At 42.0% G+C, this 14,401-nt stretch overlaps 2 protein-coding genes across 16 annotated transcripts in view; one reads left to right on the top strand and one right to left on the bottom strand.

Annotated features, from left to right (window-relative positions):
• Nucleotides 1–2,535, bottom strand: part of RPS6KA5 (ribosomal protein S6 kinase A5) — a 78,258-nt gene extending 75,723 nt beyond the window's left edge. Inside the window, exon 1 of one of the 2 annotated variants that reach the window (XM_048306355.1) lies at nt 1,961–2,535. In XM_048306355.1, coding sequence (XP_048162312.1) covers nt 1,961–2,024 — 64 coding nt within the window. In that variant the 5' untranslated portion in view covers nt 2,025–2,535. Of the gene's footprint in view, nt 1–709; nt 793–1,960 lie in introns of those variants that run through there. The other variant, XM_048306358.1, reaches the window with a different exon arrangement.
• A 548-nt stretch (nt 2,536–3,083) lies between these two features.
• The window catches only part of DGLUCY (D-glutamate cyclase), a 48,070-nt gene continuing 36,752 nt past the window's right edge, over nt 3,084–14,401 (top strand). For 8 of the 14 annotated variants that reach the window (XM_048306248.1, XM_048306250.1, XM_048306245.1 and 5 more), the window contains exons 1-2: nt 12,466–12,542; nt 14,309–14,356. The gene's annotated coding sequence lies outside the window, so the exon portion shown is untranslated. Of the gene's footprint in view, nt 3,167–12,465; nt 12,543–14,308; nt 14,357–14,401 lie in introns of those variants that run through there. The other 6 variants (XM_048306235.1, XM_048306241.1, XM_048306242.1 and 3 more) reach the window with 6 other exon arrangements.

The following is a 14,401-nucleotide window of genomic DNA, read 5'->3' as shown; positions in this document are numbered from 1 at the left end:
AAATTAAATAATCATTCTGCATGCTTTAAAGCTGTGGTGAGTTAACCCTAGCCAGCAGCTAAGCATCCACATACCAGACCCAGCACAGAAAACACCTTTAAACTTGCCAAGTATCCTATAGATTTATACATTTCTGTATCAACAGAAGCTGACTGAAACTTTTCTCCTCAAATTATTGTATCTCTGTGGATTGTATAGAGACAAGTTCTGAAACAGTATTTCCATACGTCTTGCATAGTGATGACACTATTGACACCTTCAGGAGTAGGAGTCTCCCAGGAGTACATGACAGAACAGCTCCCTCCTCCACCCTAGTGCTCCAGAAATAGACAAGTCATTGTTAGAAAGCATTTTTCAGAAAGCAGAGTTTTCTAAACACTGAATACAGAGAACAGAACAAGGAGGGGAGAAGCAACTTATTCCTACTAAACTGAATTTCAGAAGCTTAAAAAGACAAACGGGGTTGAGACTTTTTAAAATAAAAGTGAGAATTGGTACCTCATAAAGCTTTATGATCAGGATTAAAATCAAAGTTGCTTATTACACTACATTAGACAGTTCTTTGTCTAGTTTATACAAATGTGTTTATTCCTCAAACTACCTTTAAATAACGATCCCTCAGGCATACATGTTCTCAACCTTTACAAAAGAAATCTAGACATAGCTATGTAAATATATTGAATAAATGTTCCACTTCCTTTCCCCTTACCTTTTCCTCTTCCACACTTTAATGTAGCAACACCTAGCGAGACAACTATGTTTTCCAGCAGCTCTTTTACTTCTTCTTGAAAGAAGGAAACTACAGTCCCTTCGGTTTCTGTAGCTATCAAGAGACCGCCTTTTTTTTTTTTTTTTTTTTCCTTCTCTCCTCCTCCCCTCCTCCTCCCATCCCCCCCTCCCCCCCCCCCCGCCAAGGAGCAGTGATAGCTGTATTCCTCTGGGGCTACTCCCCCGACCCCAAGACCGAGGGACAGTGGGGCAGGAGGCAGAACGAGACCGAGGAGATCCAGCACCACCACCCGCTTTTCACATCGGCCCATTCGAGAATGTCAACTACATTAACCCGGCGGGCAGCTCTCTCAAACTTTTGCAGTGAACAGCATCATATGCTTACTCTTACTTCATCATGGAGAAAAAGATGATGACAGAAAAGGAATGAAGCACATGGGTTAACAGCACCTTCATTGTTAATCAATACAGAGAATATACATTCTGATTATGTTTTACACGCACTTCTAAATTAAGATTAAAATTTAGATTTACTGCAGTGTTCAAGTTGCCTAGAAACTTCTGAGAAGCAGAGAATCCCTTTTAAAAAGAAATAAAGCTCTTCCCCAACACAACAACCTACAATAGAGCATTTCTGCTACATCTTTAAAGGTCATATATATTTCACATGTTGAACTACTTCTCCAGAGGGTCGTCAAGTAACTACCGAGCTACAAAAAGATTCACAGACTGAAAAGCCAGATAACTCTGCGGTTACGTGTTGGCACATTCCCCTCCCTACAATTCCGGCATTTCACCGAGGTCAGAGAAAAGCTGTCATATAAAACGACTTCATTGAGGATTGGAACAAACCGCCCCCCCCCAACATAGCCACAGAAGTCAGTCAAACACACAATTTAAAAAAAAAAAAAATGTTTAAAAGAGAGCCTGGCTACCCTTTATCTCCTTCAAAAGCGTCAAATACCACCGGGAAGTGGGACAGGGGAGTCAGGCATAGAGCAGAACTCGAAGTGAAATACTTTTTTCAGAAATAAGAGAAGGCCCCCCTCCCCGCCCCCATCGTACACGCTCCTGCCCTTACCTTCCAGCTCATCCTCTTTTTTCCCCACACTGAGATTTCCCTACTGCTCCCAACCAACTCTCTCGGAGCTCCCTGCTCAGCAGTGTTTTCCCCAGCCCGGCCCCACCGGGCCCCTCCGCCCCCGCACGACCCCCGGGCCCGCCCGCTCACCGTTCCTCAGCTCGTGCTTCACCGTGAGGAGCGGCAGCTCCGCTTCCCCCGAGGGTCCCTCCATGTCCTCACGGGCGGCTCCCCCGCCCCTGCCGCTCCCCGTGAGTGTGAGCGCGGCGGCGGGAAGATGTCACCTGGCCCGAGACGGGTTCTATTTCCCAGGGGCGCTCCGGGGAAGAGGAGCCATGCAGGCGCGCTGGGGGCTGCCGCTCTCCCCTCCGCCTTGGGGAAAACGGGGGCGAAAAAAACCCCAAACCTACACCACTCAACAACAAACAGTTATTAAAATCTAGGGAGGCACAAGCACGACGGCTTCCCTCCCCCGGCGCTCAGAGCCAGCCCATGTCCTTGCGGCTCCCCTCCCCCGGGCTCCGGCCGCCCTCCCCGCCCGACAGCGGGGAGCGCAGCCGAGCCCCGCCGAGCCGAGTGGACCCGAGGGGAGCCGAGCGGACCCGAGGGGAGACGAGCTCGGCCGGGATAGGCTGAACGACACGGGGGGCGGAGGTGGGGACGCCGCGGGGAGCGGCTCCTACTCAGGCGCTCGCGCCCCCTCCCTCCCCGGGCCGGGCGCTCATTGGCCGCGCGCGCCCGCGAACCCCGGCGGCCGTCGGGCAGAGAACGTTCCCCGCGCGCCGCCCCCGCCCTTCCGCCGAGCGCCGCGTGCCCCCATTGGCTCGGCGGCTGCGCCAACCGCCAGCTCCGCCCCCCGTCTTCCCCCCGGCCCCTCTACTCCTTGGTGTTGTTTGTAAACATTCCCGCCCGCCTCTCCCGCTGCCCCCCGACCCCCGCGGGAGGGCGGGCGCTGGGCTGCCGAGAGGGAAGGGAAGGCGCTGATTGACCACTGGAGCTGGCAATCACGTGAGGGAGCGGCCATGGCGCCCTTCCTCGCGTTACGGGCTGGTTCCACCGTCCCCGAAGGGGGGAGCCGCCGTGGGCTGACCCACCCGCAGTGGCGGCGGGGGGGGGGTGGGGGGAGGGGGAAGCTGGGCTACAGCGTGGCGAGGGGGATGGGGCAGCGGGATGGGAAGCGGGGTATCCCCGCGGGGGGATGCGGCGGGGCAGGGAGCAGCGAGGCGCAGCCGAGGGTGGGAGGGATTCCTGCAAGGCCCCGGCCGCCCGCCCGCTGAGCCCCCGCCTCCCCGCGCGGGCGGCGCGTGCGGACTCGCAGCGGCGGCGCGGCCGGGCTGGAGAGCTTGCGGCACATCGGTATGTCCGCCTGCAGCCCGCGGCCGTGCGCCTCGCGCTCGGGGCACCGAGCTCTGGGGCACCACAACACGGGGGCGCGGGTGGCCGGGCCCCCGGTGCGCGCAGGGGCCCGGGTCACGCCTGATCCCGCCTTCGCCCTTGGCCGGGGCCGTGGCTTGGGCTGGGGTGCAGGCGGCGAGCGGAGCCGCCTTTTGGGAGGTCGAAGAGACCGCATGTACTAGAAGTTCAACCAACCTTGGTGATCGGTAGAAAAGCGCACGGCCTGGTGGGTTATGGCAGCTCAGGAGGTGCCTGACAGGGGCTTGCTTGTCGTAAGGTGGGAGTGGGCGAAGTTGCTGGGTGGGTACATCCCACCGGTTCACCTTGCCCTGCCTGGGGCGCGTTCATCTGGTCCCTTCAGCTGCGAGGGAGACACTGTCCTCACAGCGGGCTTTGACTGCATTGTTGAGGGAGATAAGGTTCAAAACACGTATCTGTTCACGTCAGTTAAGCCTCTCAGTCTGTTACGTTTTGGAGGCAATCTGGTGCTTCTAAAGCTGCCCTCATTTCCTTGAGACAGATAAAGCAAATGACTTTTCTCTCCGTTTCTTATTTACAGTAATTTCTGACTTGTTGCTCTTGAATGCCACCGCTTCTATCCTTACACACAAGCTAATTCACAATGCCGTGTCTCAGCAGCAGTGTTCACACAGTCTTAATTCAGTTACATCAAAGATCAATGAAATAAAATGTCTTATGTTAATCCTTTATTCACATTCCAGTATTAAATATTAAGTGTGTTTGTATACATATATGTTAAAAATGCATGTACATGTATATATTTCTACAGTTTCTTGTGGAGAGATTGAGTTGGACTATTTAAAGTTGGTGAGAGCTTTCTACTTCATAATTGTTTATATACCAAACATCAGGTTTAGGGTGCCTTTGCAATTGGTTGTCATCTCAGAAATTAAAAATACTACCTAAAGGTTTCATAGTATTTTTGGTAAAACTTTTGAAGGTGTTCCCCAGCAAGCACTGCAGCTGTTCTGTGGAGGTATCTCCCTGTAGCATATGGTACACACATAACTCCACCTAAAATGTCCATACAGTTACTGCCTTTCCAACAGTATTATATCAAGACTATAAATATAGAAAGTCTGATCACGGGAGATGTTTTCAAACTGGAAAATGATTGATTCCCTTTTGTCACTTGGTTCTAGAAGCTTCACTATTGCAGAGAAAGTAAATATTATATCAGTATAATATTAAACTACAAAAGGGAAAATGGGAATATTACACTAATTAATTAAGTTTTTGCATCTTTGTAACTAATGGCTCCCCTGTACAGTTAGTGGGGACTGTGAGATTTACTTCATCATTACAAGGCGTAACAGCTACTTCTGATTATTCCATGTCCCAGATACTAGATTTTAAAGGGACTAGTACTATATTTCATCCAATGGTTCTACTAGCCTACAGTTGGACTAACTGTCCCTGGCAGCCTCAGAAAAGAGAAGCTGAAATCTGACTCCATTTACTAGCACTCAGTGTGAGGGGTATTGGCATTGAATCCAGTAGTTGTTAATAGTCTTGGTTTCAGATGTTCATAGCTTGACAGACTGTATCTGCTTATTTGCCTCAGGCTGAAAATTTCTCCTTCCAAATTTCAGCTAAAACAGCTTTAAAAAATGAGGCAGTAACCCTAAAGTACCAAACCAAGAATACTGATTCATGCTGACTATGCATATAACAAGATACAGTGATTACTGTGTATACTTCAGTTTAAGATGTGATTGGGCTTGCAAAGTACTACTACATGAACTGAAAGTTCTTTATTGTCATTGAGGGATGCCCTGATGTACTTGCAACATGGTTTTTCCATTAAAAAAAGTTAAGATTTTTTGCATAACACTTTCTCTGGTATTAAAATGTTTTTGCAGTGGGATTCTTGTGTCAAATCCAGAAACAGCAAAACAGCCTTACTGAATGCTTGGAAAGAATCCCACCTTTTGACAGAGAAAAGAGCTATATTTCCAGTGAAATCCTAAATCTTCTGTCAGTAGTCCATGAATACAAGAGTATGCTCAAGTTTTCCTTTCAGCTGAACTTTTGGGAGCAGTGGAGGGCTAGACTTGGTCGTGTTCTTGACATAAGAGTAGATCTACTTTCAGTGGAATGGTCCAGGTGTAGTGGGCTGGTTACATTGCCTCCATCACACTTGTCTCAGAAGCAGTATCACATGGCTTTGTAAAGCCATGTAAAGCCTGACTGTAAAAGGCCAGAGTTCTGTCAACCTAAATGGTAGATAGGAATTACAGATAGGTGGAAATATACAGGCTAGATCTGTACCAGAAAATAAAACTGATTAGGATTCATTTTGTAGGTGTCCAGGAAGTGGCATGACATAGCATGGTGCAGCTAAATTCTTTCCCCTTCAAAACAGTGGCTTTTCTTGAATTGCCTCCTGGATTTGTAGGGACTGCCTACAATTACTGAGCTATGCTAGCCTCCAACTTGTACAAAGACATTGCTTGGAAGAATACTAGTCAGGGACCCAACTCCTGCATGCCGGCAGTCAGAAGTACCGATAGTCATGTACCAGCACTCAGATTGTGCCTTTGTCCCATTTAAATCACTAACACAGACAGTCACAGAGTCAGATGAGGGAGGAAATGTGGCTCGCTGCAGCTAAAGCAGCATGAGAAAGTACAGGAACAGTGATAGGCTGTAGACCCAGAGGGAGTACAGACTGATCTGCAAGCGATTTCTTTATAGTTTGAAGAAGTAAAACCACCCTTGGTATGTAAACTGTGCTTTTAGAAGTGCAATTTAACTGACCGAAAGTGTTACTTGCATTTAAATACATTTGTGCGTGTGTGCTGCAACACTGAAAAAACCTACTATTTGTATAATATGTATTCAATAAGTTACCTCTCTGGCATTAAGAAGAAAAATATTTGATGTTTCAATGATTAAAAGCTACAGGGCAGTGCAGAGCCGCTCTTGCTCCATAGTGTAAATGCATCATTTTTGGGGGTTTTTTTTATAGTAGCATTTTCATATTCATCTGCACAATAAGAGCAACCCAACGGGTCAGTCAGCCACCAGGTCAGTGTTTGGGCTGAGTATGTGTTGCAAGTTTGGGACTATGGAGTAACACCATTCTAAAGATAGATGTCCCTTCTCTACCCCGCAACACAACTGTTCAAAAATATGTGTATTTACTTGCCATTCCTAATTGTGAAAAGACAGAGGAAAAAATTGCTGTGGAAAATTCCCACATAGAAAGATATTATTGAACTTCATTAAAGAAGAAATGTCACAGCATTTTCGGTTTGGTTCTAAAAGAGGTGGTGTGCCAAGCTGGTTTGAGGCCTGAGGTGAAATTGAAATGCTCAGTGTACAGACTTCTGAAAGGAAATGAGAGAGAAAAAGAAGAACATGAGTGCTATAGCTGCATACTTCCAGGGTGCCAGGGCCTCACAGTTTTGAGGTATTTGGTTTACTTTCTTTCTGAAGGGGAGCTGCTTATGGAAATTGTAGTTTCTATGAGGTGAAAGTTGAAGGTGTCTGGTGCTTTCTTATGGTCATTGAATTGTTACAGAAATAGGTGTTAAAAGGACAAATTTTGGAAAGCCAGATGATACAAAATGTTCCCCTTAATCACTCCATGCAGAGCATTTGCACAGCAGGAGGAAAAAAGGATCAAATTTTGGAAACCACAAAATTAATTTCGGGAAGTACTCACTGTGAAAGACAAACACGACATGAAACAGCTTTTGTGTGAGATTTTAGTACAGTATTAGTTCTAGTTTTTAGTTTGCATATATTCTCTGATTTTTATCTTTGGTTTAATCTGAATCTTTAATTGAACATTCTGTGCTTGATAACTGTCAGATAAGTAGACTGGGTAGGTATATTTGCTGTTTAAAGCATTTTTTATGAAACTGCTCTGGGCAACAGTTTTATCTCTCTAAAACCACTTAATGTTTTACCATGAAAGGAGAAGTTATGCTAAGCATCCAAGTCTAATAATTCTCATAACGGAAGTGGTACAACTCTGTCAGGAAGTGGATCATTTCTTGAAAGAGTGCATTTGTTACTGTTTCTAGGGTCCTGTTTCAGTTAGTATTACTTTCTTCACTGAAAAGTCATTTGTTTATCTTTTTCTTCAGTCACTGTACAGTTGCAGCTACTATTATTACAGGCAGCACTTTACAAAGTTTAATTGCTAAAAGTCTACATGGTTATAGAAGAGAAAAAAAAAATTGTCAGGTTTCTCAGTTTCTGATGAGGAAAAGGAAAATGAATGAATGCTGTCTAGAGGGGAGAGAAAGCACTAGCCATTAAAACAGAAATAGGGGGTTATTTTACTTTTTGAACTGGTAAAGCTGCTTAAGCTAGGCAGAAATGGAATTTCTGTTTAATAAAAAGAATTGACTTTTGAATCGTAATCCTCACTCACAATAGTTTGAATTTTTTTTCATATTTGTTGGAGGGAACACAGGAGTGTTATACATAATGTTGTCGTTAAACCTCAGTAATACTGACTGAGTAAACTTCCAGTCGTTTTCAAGACCTGCATGTAAATTCTCACTATTTTGAAAATTTTGGAGAAGGGGACTTTAGAAAGGAGAAGTTAATCAAGGTGATCTGAAAGCTAGTGATGATGAAATTAAAACTTTTAACTCATCATGAACATTGTGAATACGTTCTGATAGTTGCAAAAGTTACGGTTCTGCTTTCCTGCTCCAGAGAAGGAAGCATAAACATGAGAAAAAAAGTGTTTAAATGGCAGACCTTAAAGTTCTGCATTGTAGTTCTTAAAGAGAGCCTGCAGAAAAAGAGATAAGTAAAAAGAAGTGCCACATAAAATGAAGGGGAAAGGAATTTTTGAAAACTGTTACTAAAAAATAATAAATTCATTTCCATAACTTTTCTTCTAATGATATATTTAAAGATACTGCATCTGTTAAATTACCACAGAGCAAAAAGAGATTTAATGAAGTGAACAGTATTACAGAGGTTCCTTTTCCTTTATCTGGAGAAAAGTTGTATGATTATTGATTTTGAACCTACTCTTTTAAATTTATAAAGATAAGATGTCTCCATGAATTGAAGTGGAAGAAGAGAAAATCTGGAAGCAAATGGATAAATTAATAGAATATGATGTTTCAAACTCAGTTGGTATATCTCCTGGAGTTTGAAAAGGACTTGGAGCTCCTCAGAAAAAGTAGGAAAACTCCCATTAGTTTCAACTACTATATCAGGTGACTGGAAGGCACCTCTCAACATAGAGTATTATTATATTTTTATAATATAATACAATATAATTTAATATAAGCAGCATTACAACTAAAAACAGCTTTAAAAGGACCAGGGAAATGTTTTGATGAAAGGTTTGAAGGATTATGCTTAGTTTTAAGGAATAAAAATAAATTAAAATGTGTTAGAGAACCAGTGGATAAATAGGTTTCCGTGAACATGGCCTAGATATAAAATACTATTGTGAAAAATCAAGTAGCAAAAGCTATAATAGCAGATTACAAATTTTCAATACATCCAAAAGATGAGGATTTTTAACTTCACCTGCATAATTGACACTGGCACTGTAAATTGTATGACTTGTGACTAGAGCTAACAGGTAACTGGTATTGAAGCAATTCTATGATTTCATAACTGTTTTTCTTAAATTTTTAATCCCATACTGATTTATTTAGATACAGGATGTGAACTAGGGTATCTCTAGCTCAGCATTGCTGTCTCCAGGGCTGGCCAGGAGCAGCTGTGTAGTGTCATGACAGTCTGTGGTATAACACTGTAGTCCTTGGATAAAGGCCTCTATTTGTTTGGATTGACTTTGCCATTTGCTAGTTTCATCTGATGGCCCATAATGATTTAGTTACAAAAGAGAGTGAAGAATTGTTACCTTTTATTTCCTCCATGGTTTTGCTTCATCTGTCCCTATTTCATAGGCAAACCCAGAATATGAAGCAGTAGCTTCACCACCTCAAAAAAATCAAGTAAAATATTTGCTGTAGGTAATCTGCTGTAGAGGTTATGCACCATGCACTTGGAATTTTTTGAGCTTTCAGTAGTCCATGCACAGCCTCATTTCTTTCATTTTTCTTAGGTAGAGAGGACTTCTGGGGGAAACCTAGATTATTTAAATGTTAGAACACTCAGTTTTAATACATCTTTTTTCTTTTCTAATGTAGAGTGTTTGCTGTGACAGTCTTTGAAGAGAATGTCAAACTCCAATTGGTCAGAAGACATTATACACTCTTCTTGTAAATTCCTCAGGATTTGCATTTTCTGTGAAGTGTTAGACTTCCATGCAAATAAGTGCCCCATTAAGCAATTTTCCTTTAACTGGCAACTTTTATTAAGCCTGGCTAAGAGTGAGGTTTGGCATCCTTCTTACAACATGTCACATTCAAGCTTACTTTGCTGTTGTGACTGCTTCTTAATGTATTGATGGGGAACATGACAGCAATATAGATTATTGACATTGTAAATAACTCCATTAACTTTGAGGTATTTCAACCCCCTCACCCCCCAGCACTTTCAAGATTTAATAAAGATTTATACTAGTAACACATCTCTCTCCATTTTTAAAAGAACACTTTTGTATTCAAGGATTTTATTCCAAACCCAACACTGATTACAGATTTACTGTCATAAATTATTTGCTTCCCATTTGACTCAGTGTTACCTTCCTGCAACTCTAGTGGGATGCATCTTCAAACTGGAGGTCAGATGAGGCAAATGCCACAGATTACTTGTAATATGCAGAGAAGTTAGTGTATGCCTTTGATTAAATCACTTGTTCTCTGAGTCACTGTCTTGCTTTAACCCCAGTCAGCAGCCAAGCCCCAACCAGCTGCTCACTCACTGCCCCACTGGCAGGATTGGGGACAGAATTGGAAGGGCAAAAGCTGGAAAGCTTATGGGTTAAGATAAAGACAGTTCAATAGAGAAAGCACAAGCCACACACACAAGCAAAGCAAAATAAGGAATTGATTTACTTCTTCCCATGGGCAGGCAGGTGTTCAGCCATCTCCAGGAAAGCAGGGCCCCATCACAGGTAATGGTGACTTGGGAAGATGAAATCCATCACTCCAAATGTGCCCCCCTTCCTCCTTCTCCTCCTCACTTTAAATACTGAACATGGTGTCACATGGTTTGGAACATCCCTTTGGTCAGTTTGGGTCACTTGTCCTAGCTGTATCTCCTCCCATGCCCCTCCAATTTTCTTGCCAGTGTGGCAGTATGAAAGCAGAAAAGGCCTTGGCTGTCTGCAAGCCCTGCTTAGCAATAAGAGAAGTATCCCTATTATCATCACTGTGTTCAGCCAAATCCAAAACACAGCCCCATACCAGTTGGTATGAAAAAAATTAATTCTACCCCAGGCAAAACCAGTTGTAAGGCCCCAAACAACTTGCTTGATAAGACTTAACAGGGCTTACAGTTGTTCATGTACTTTGAGTTAGATGCATAGGAGAAATACTGACAAGATATTCTCAAGAGATCAACAAAAAAAGACTTTACTGACAACTTTAGAAAATCAAAGAACTTTGGCAAAAGGTTTAGAACAGCATTCACTCAACATAAGCCACTTCTCAAAGTATTAACTTAGCAAGCTCAAAGCCCATTCAATTTTAAGTTACTCAAAATTCTAACAAGAGGGAATCAGAAGAAGAAAGAAAATAAAGATACCAAAAAGAACAAATATAGCTACCAACTCCTGGGTTCCAACAGTGTCCAACTAAGAGAAATTCCAAGAGGAGGTAGATCAAGGCATATATGGCTCCTGTTTGGCCTTAAATACCCCTTGGTCTTCCTGGGCCCTTCCCCCAGGTGGGACTTCTGGTTATTTGGCCACTCAGGAGCTGGGTTGGGAGCTCCTGGGGTGGGTGTAGGGCATTGCCTCAGCTGTGTCAGGGATTGGTCACTGCGGAGCAGGGATACAGGCCTGGGGGGTTGTATGGGGTAGGGCACCACCTCACCAGGGAAAGGCCTGACCTGTCTCTTATGCACACACATGGAAGGTTTTGAGCCAGTAATCTTTCTAGTCTGTCACATTAGCACAGAAACACGTATCTATAATGTGATGTGGCCTTATAGTATCTTCCTGTCCAAGAATTTGGTTTTGGCAGTAGTGAGTGAGTTGTGAGATGCTTGCCGTTATTTTCCTGCTTCTTTAGATAACAAATTGGTTAAACTGTTCCACTGTGTGACAGTATTTTTCTTTAGAAAACTGTGATTAGTGGAGGTAATGGTCTGGTTTACGCATAAGATAAAATAATTACTTTTGGATAACAAGTACCAAAACAACAGAATTATAAATCATTTGGGGTTGGACAGGAACCCACTGCAGTCCCAGAACACTATCCTTTAATGGATATATAAGGAAGAGATAGAGAGGTTTTCTGAGGAAATCATGAGAGTCTCACTGCTTTGACAAACAGCAAGTGTTAATCCCTTATTTAATCTTGCGTCTCAAGACAGACCAAACCTGTGTTTTCTGTAGCCTTGTATGTACTCTTTCTGACTTTGGATATGCCATGTAAAAATAATCATGCCTTCTCTAAGACAACAGCTGCCTAATCTTTCCAGTGCCTCTCTTTCTCTGCAGAAGTAAATGCCTTCACACCACCCACACACCCCAGGAGAGCAGCCTTACCCCCCACTCCCTGCCTCTGCTATGGTAGCAGCAACATCCATTTGTCTTCAATTACAGAGTTAAGGATGTTGTTGTCACAGCTGAAGGTGACGTTAAGCATCTCACATTATCACTTTTCTCTTCCTATTATTGCTTTTCCCCCTCTATGTTGAAGCTTCACAGTGCATCCTCTTACGTAGTTGAAGCTTTGGGTTACAATTTAATGTGGTTTGGCCTTACTGATTTGGCTGTTCTGTTTAGTCTTGTGAACTTTATTCCTGTTGAGGTTCTTAAACATGACTAATACAGAAGTCATATACTCTTATTAAACCAGAGGCTTGTCTAGAATAACCATAAACCCAAAATATTTAAAGAAAGTCTGCCTATCCATTTTATTAATAATCACACCATCCCCTGTTTATAGAATGTTCATTGCTAATCTTCACCTATTTACTTTGGAGAAACTTACCTCTTGTCTTTTCTGATTATTTGCTTGTCTTACATCTACCTGTTAACTCCACATATTCATGCAATAAATATCCCAGCAGTCAGGTTACCCCCAATATTCCCAAGTTGTTTCAAAGAGGCCACAAATGTATTCTGATTTATTACAAAAAGATCTAATGAATTAATTCTGAATGTTATTTTATAGGTGGTATCAAGGCTATTTTCAGCAGAAGTTTCAATCTCTAGTTGAAAACATACAGCTTTACCAAGTGTTCAGTGCAGGTAAGAGATTACATCACAGTGCAATAATACTGAAGAGCCCTTGCTATAGCTGGCCAAGATACAGACTTTGTGCTGAGCAAGATGCAGACTCAGAACAAAAAGATGCCCCCCAAAATTTCCTATTAATGTGCTGTGATGAAAGCCCTTAGAAGACAGCTGTAAACTGGGAAAACTTTGACTTTTTCACTGAAGCTGATTATAAAGGTCAGAAATTGGTTGTCTATCAGAAATATGTGTCTATCAAGGTACAAAATCAGCCATCAATAAGCATGGTATCCTCTCTATTCCTGTTTATTTTTAAGAAAGACATTTGAGATGCTTGACTTCAGCTCATGAACCCAAGGTCACTGAAATTAGATGCATTTCTGTGAATATACTTAGCTATTTTTAATATACATGGATTATATCCTGAACAATGCCCACTTAATGCACTTTGTTTCACGTATTTTCTTTTGTGTACTTAGTAACCATGGAAAAGTCACATACTGATCATTCTATTCTTTGAACTATAACATACGTATTTTGGACTTTTATTCTGTTAAATTTATTCAGTCTTGAAATAACTGCTTGAGAACAGTTTGCTTTATATGATGAACCATGGAATGAATGCATATATATTATTTATATACATATATATATACTTTTTTTCTTGCCCAGATTTTGAAACCAAGTACAAATCACAATATTTTCTGTCTTCAAAAGGAGTGGAAAATATTGTGTAATTTTATCCAAACTGAAGCTGGATCTACTCAGAATGCTTGTTTTTTAAATTTTCCACTACAGAGAGGGGGGGAGGAGGGGGAAGTATGTTTATTGTTTGATGCAAAAGACACAGATTTGCTTATTTTTATATATGGTTTCATAGTCTTCTAATGCTCCAGTGAGCTTGCATTACTTCTGCCAATTTTCCCATGGACTCAATGATTGTATATCTCATATATCTGCAGTTTGAAGTGCTTAATAGATTCAAAATCAGCCTTGTATAGCAAACTTTCTATGTCAAAGTCAGTTAATTTATAAAGACAAGTATTATGAGAAGAGAAAAGAAATTTCCATTAGGGAAATCTGTCAGTGGAGAATGGAGTTTGAAAGTCATTAGGTACCATCATCTCTTCAAGTGTTTTAGTTGTAGTAACTTTTTTTTGATAGCAGTCTCCTACTACTCCACCAGTCTGACTGGAAATCACAGCAGTTTCTAGTAACTGATGTCTGTTCATCTTACTTTTAACTAATTAAAATCCTCTCTTTTTAATTTGTAATGAGAAACACCTTGATCCTGTATTCAAATCATAATGTTCTTCTAACTTTGCACATTTTTGAAAATACTTCCTGGTATTTACGATATAGCAATATATCATACAATACACCTTGCTTTATAGGATTTTTTTTTGTTATATTTCCAAGTAGCTGAACAATTATCCATTCTGTAGGTTTACTTTTTTTCTGTCCAGAAACACTGTTCCTAAATACTCCATCTTCAAATTTCCAGGTGGTCCCAAAAATATGTCTTTGTACTAATTGTATTAAAAGAGAAGCTACCTAAATAGGCCTAGGTTTGAACCGAACTCATTACTCCCTTTCCCCGACAATCAAAATCCCACATATTTGACTAGTCTTTTGGAGACAAACCCCACAGCTTTTCAGAGTTTAGTTTTTCAAATGTGAATGCTCTATTTTAATTGTACATTTAGATTTGAAGCACGTTAACGCAAGCTGCTGAGTGCTTTTAATTTGTCTTGTCTTTTTTCACTGCATATACCATGTAGTCTGATCCTTTGGGATGAGATACTGCTGAAAATTGCTGGAACACTCATGTAAGATGCTTGTCTCAAGAGGAAATATTTTTATGGAATTAGGAT

Source organism: Corvus hawaiiensis, chromosome 6, assembly GCF_020740725.1.
Source record: "Corvus hawaiiensis isolate bCorHaw1 chromosome 6, bCorHaw1.pri.cur, whole genome shotgun sequence".
Taxonomy (NCBI): Eukaryota; Metazoa; Chordata; class Aves; order Passeriformes; family Corvidae; genus Corvus; species Corvus hawaiiensis.
This window is presented reverse-complemented; position numbering and strand designations above follow the sequence as displayed.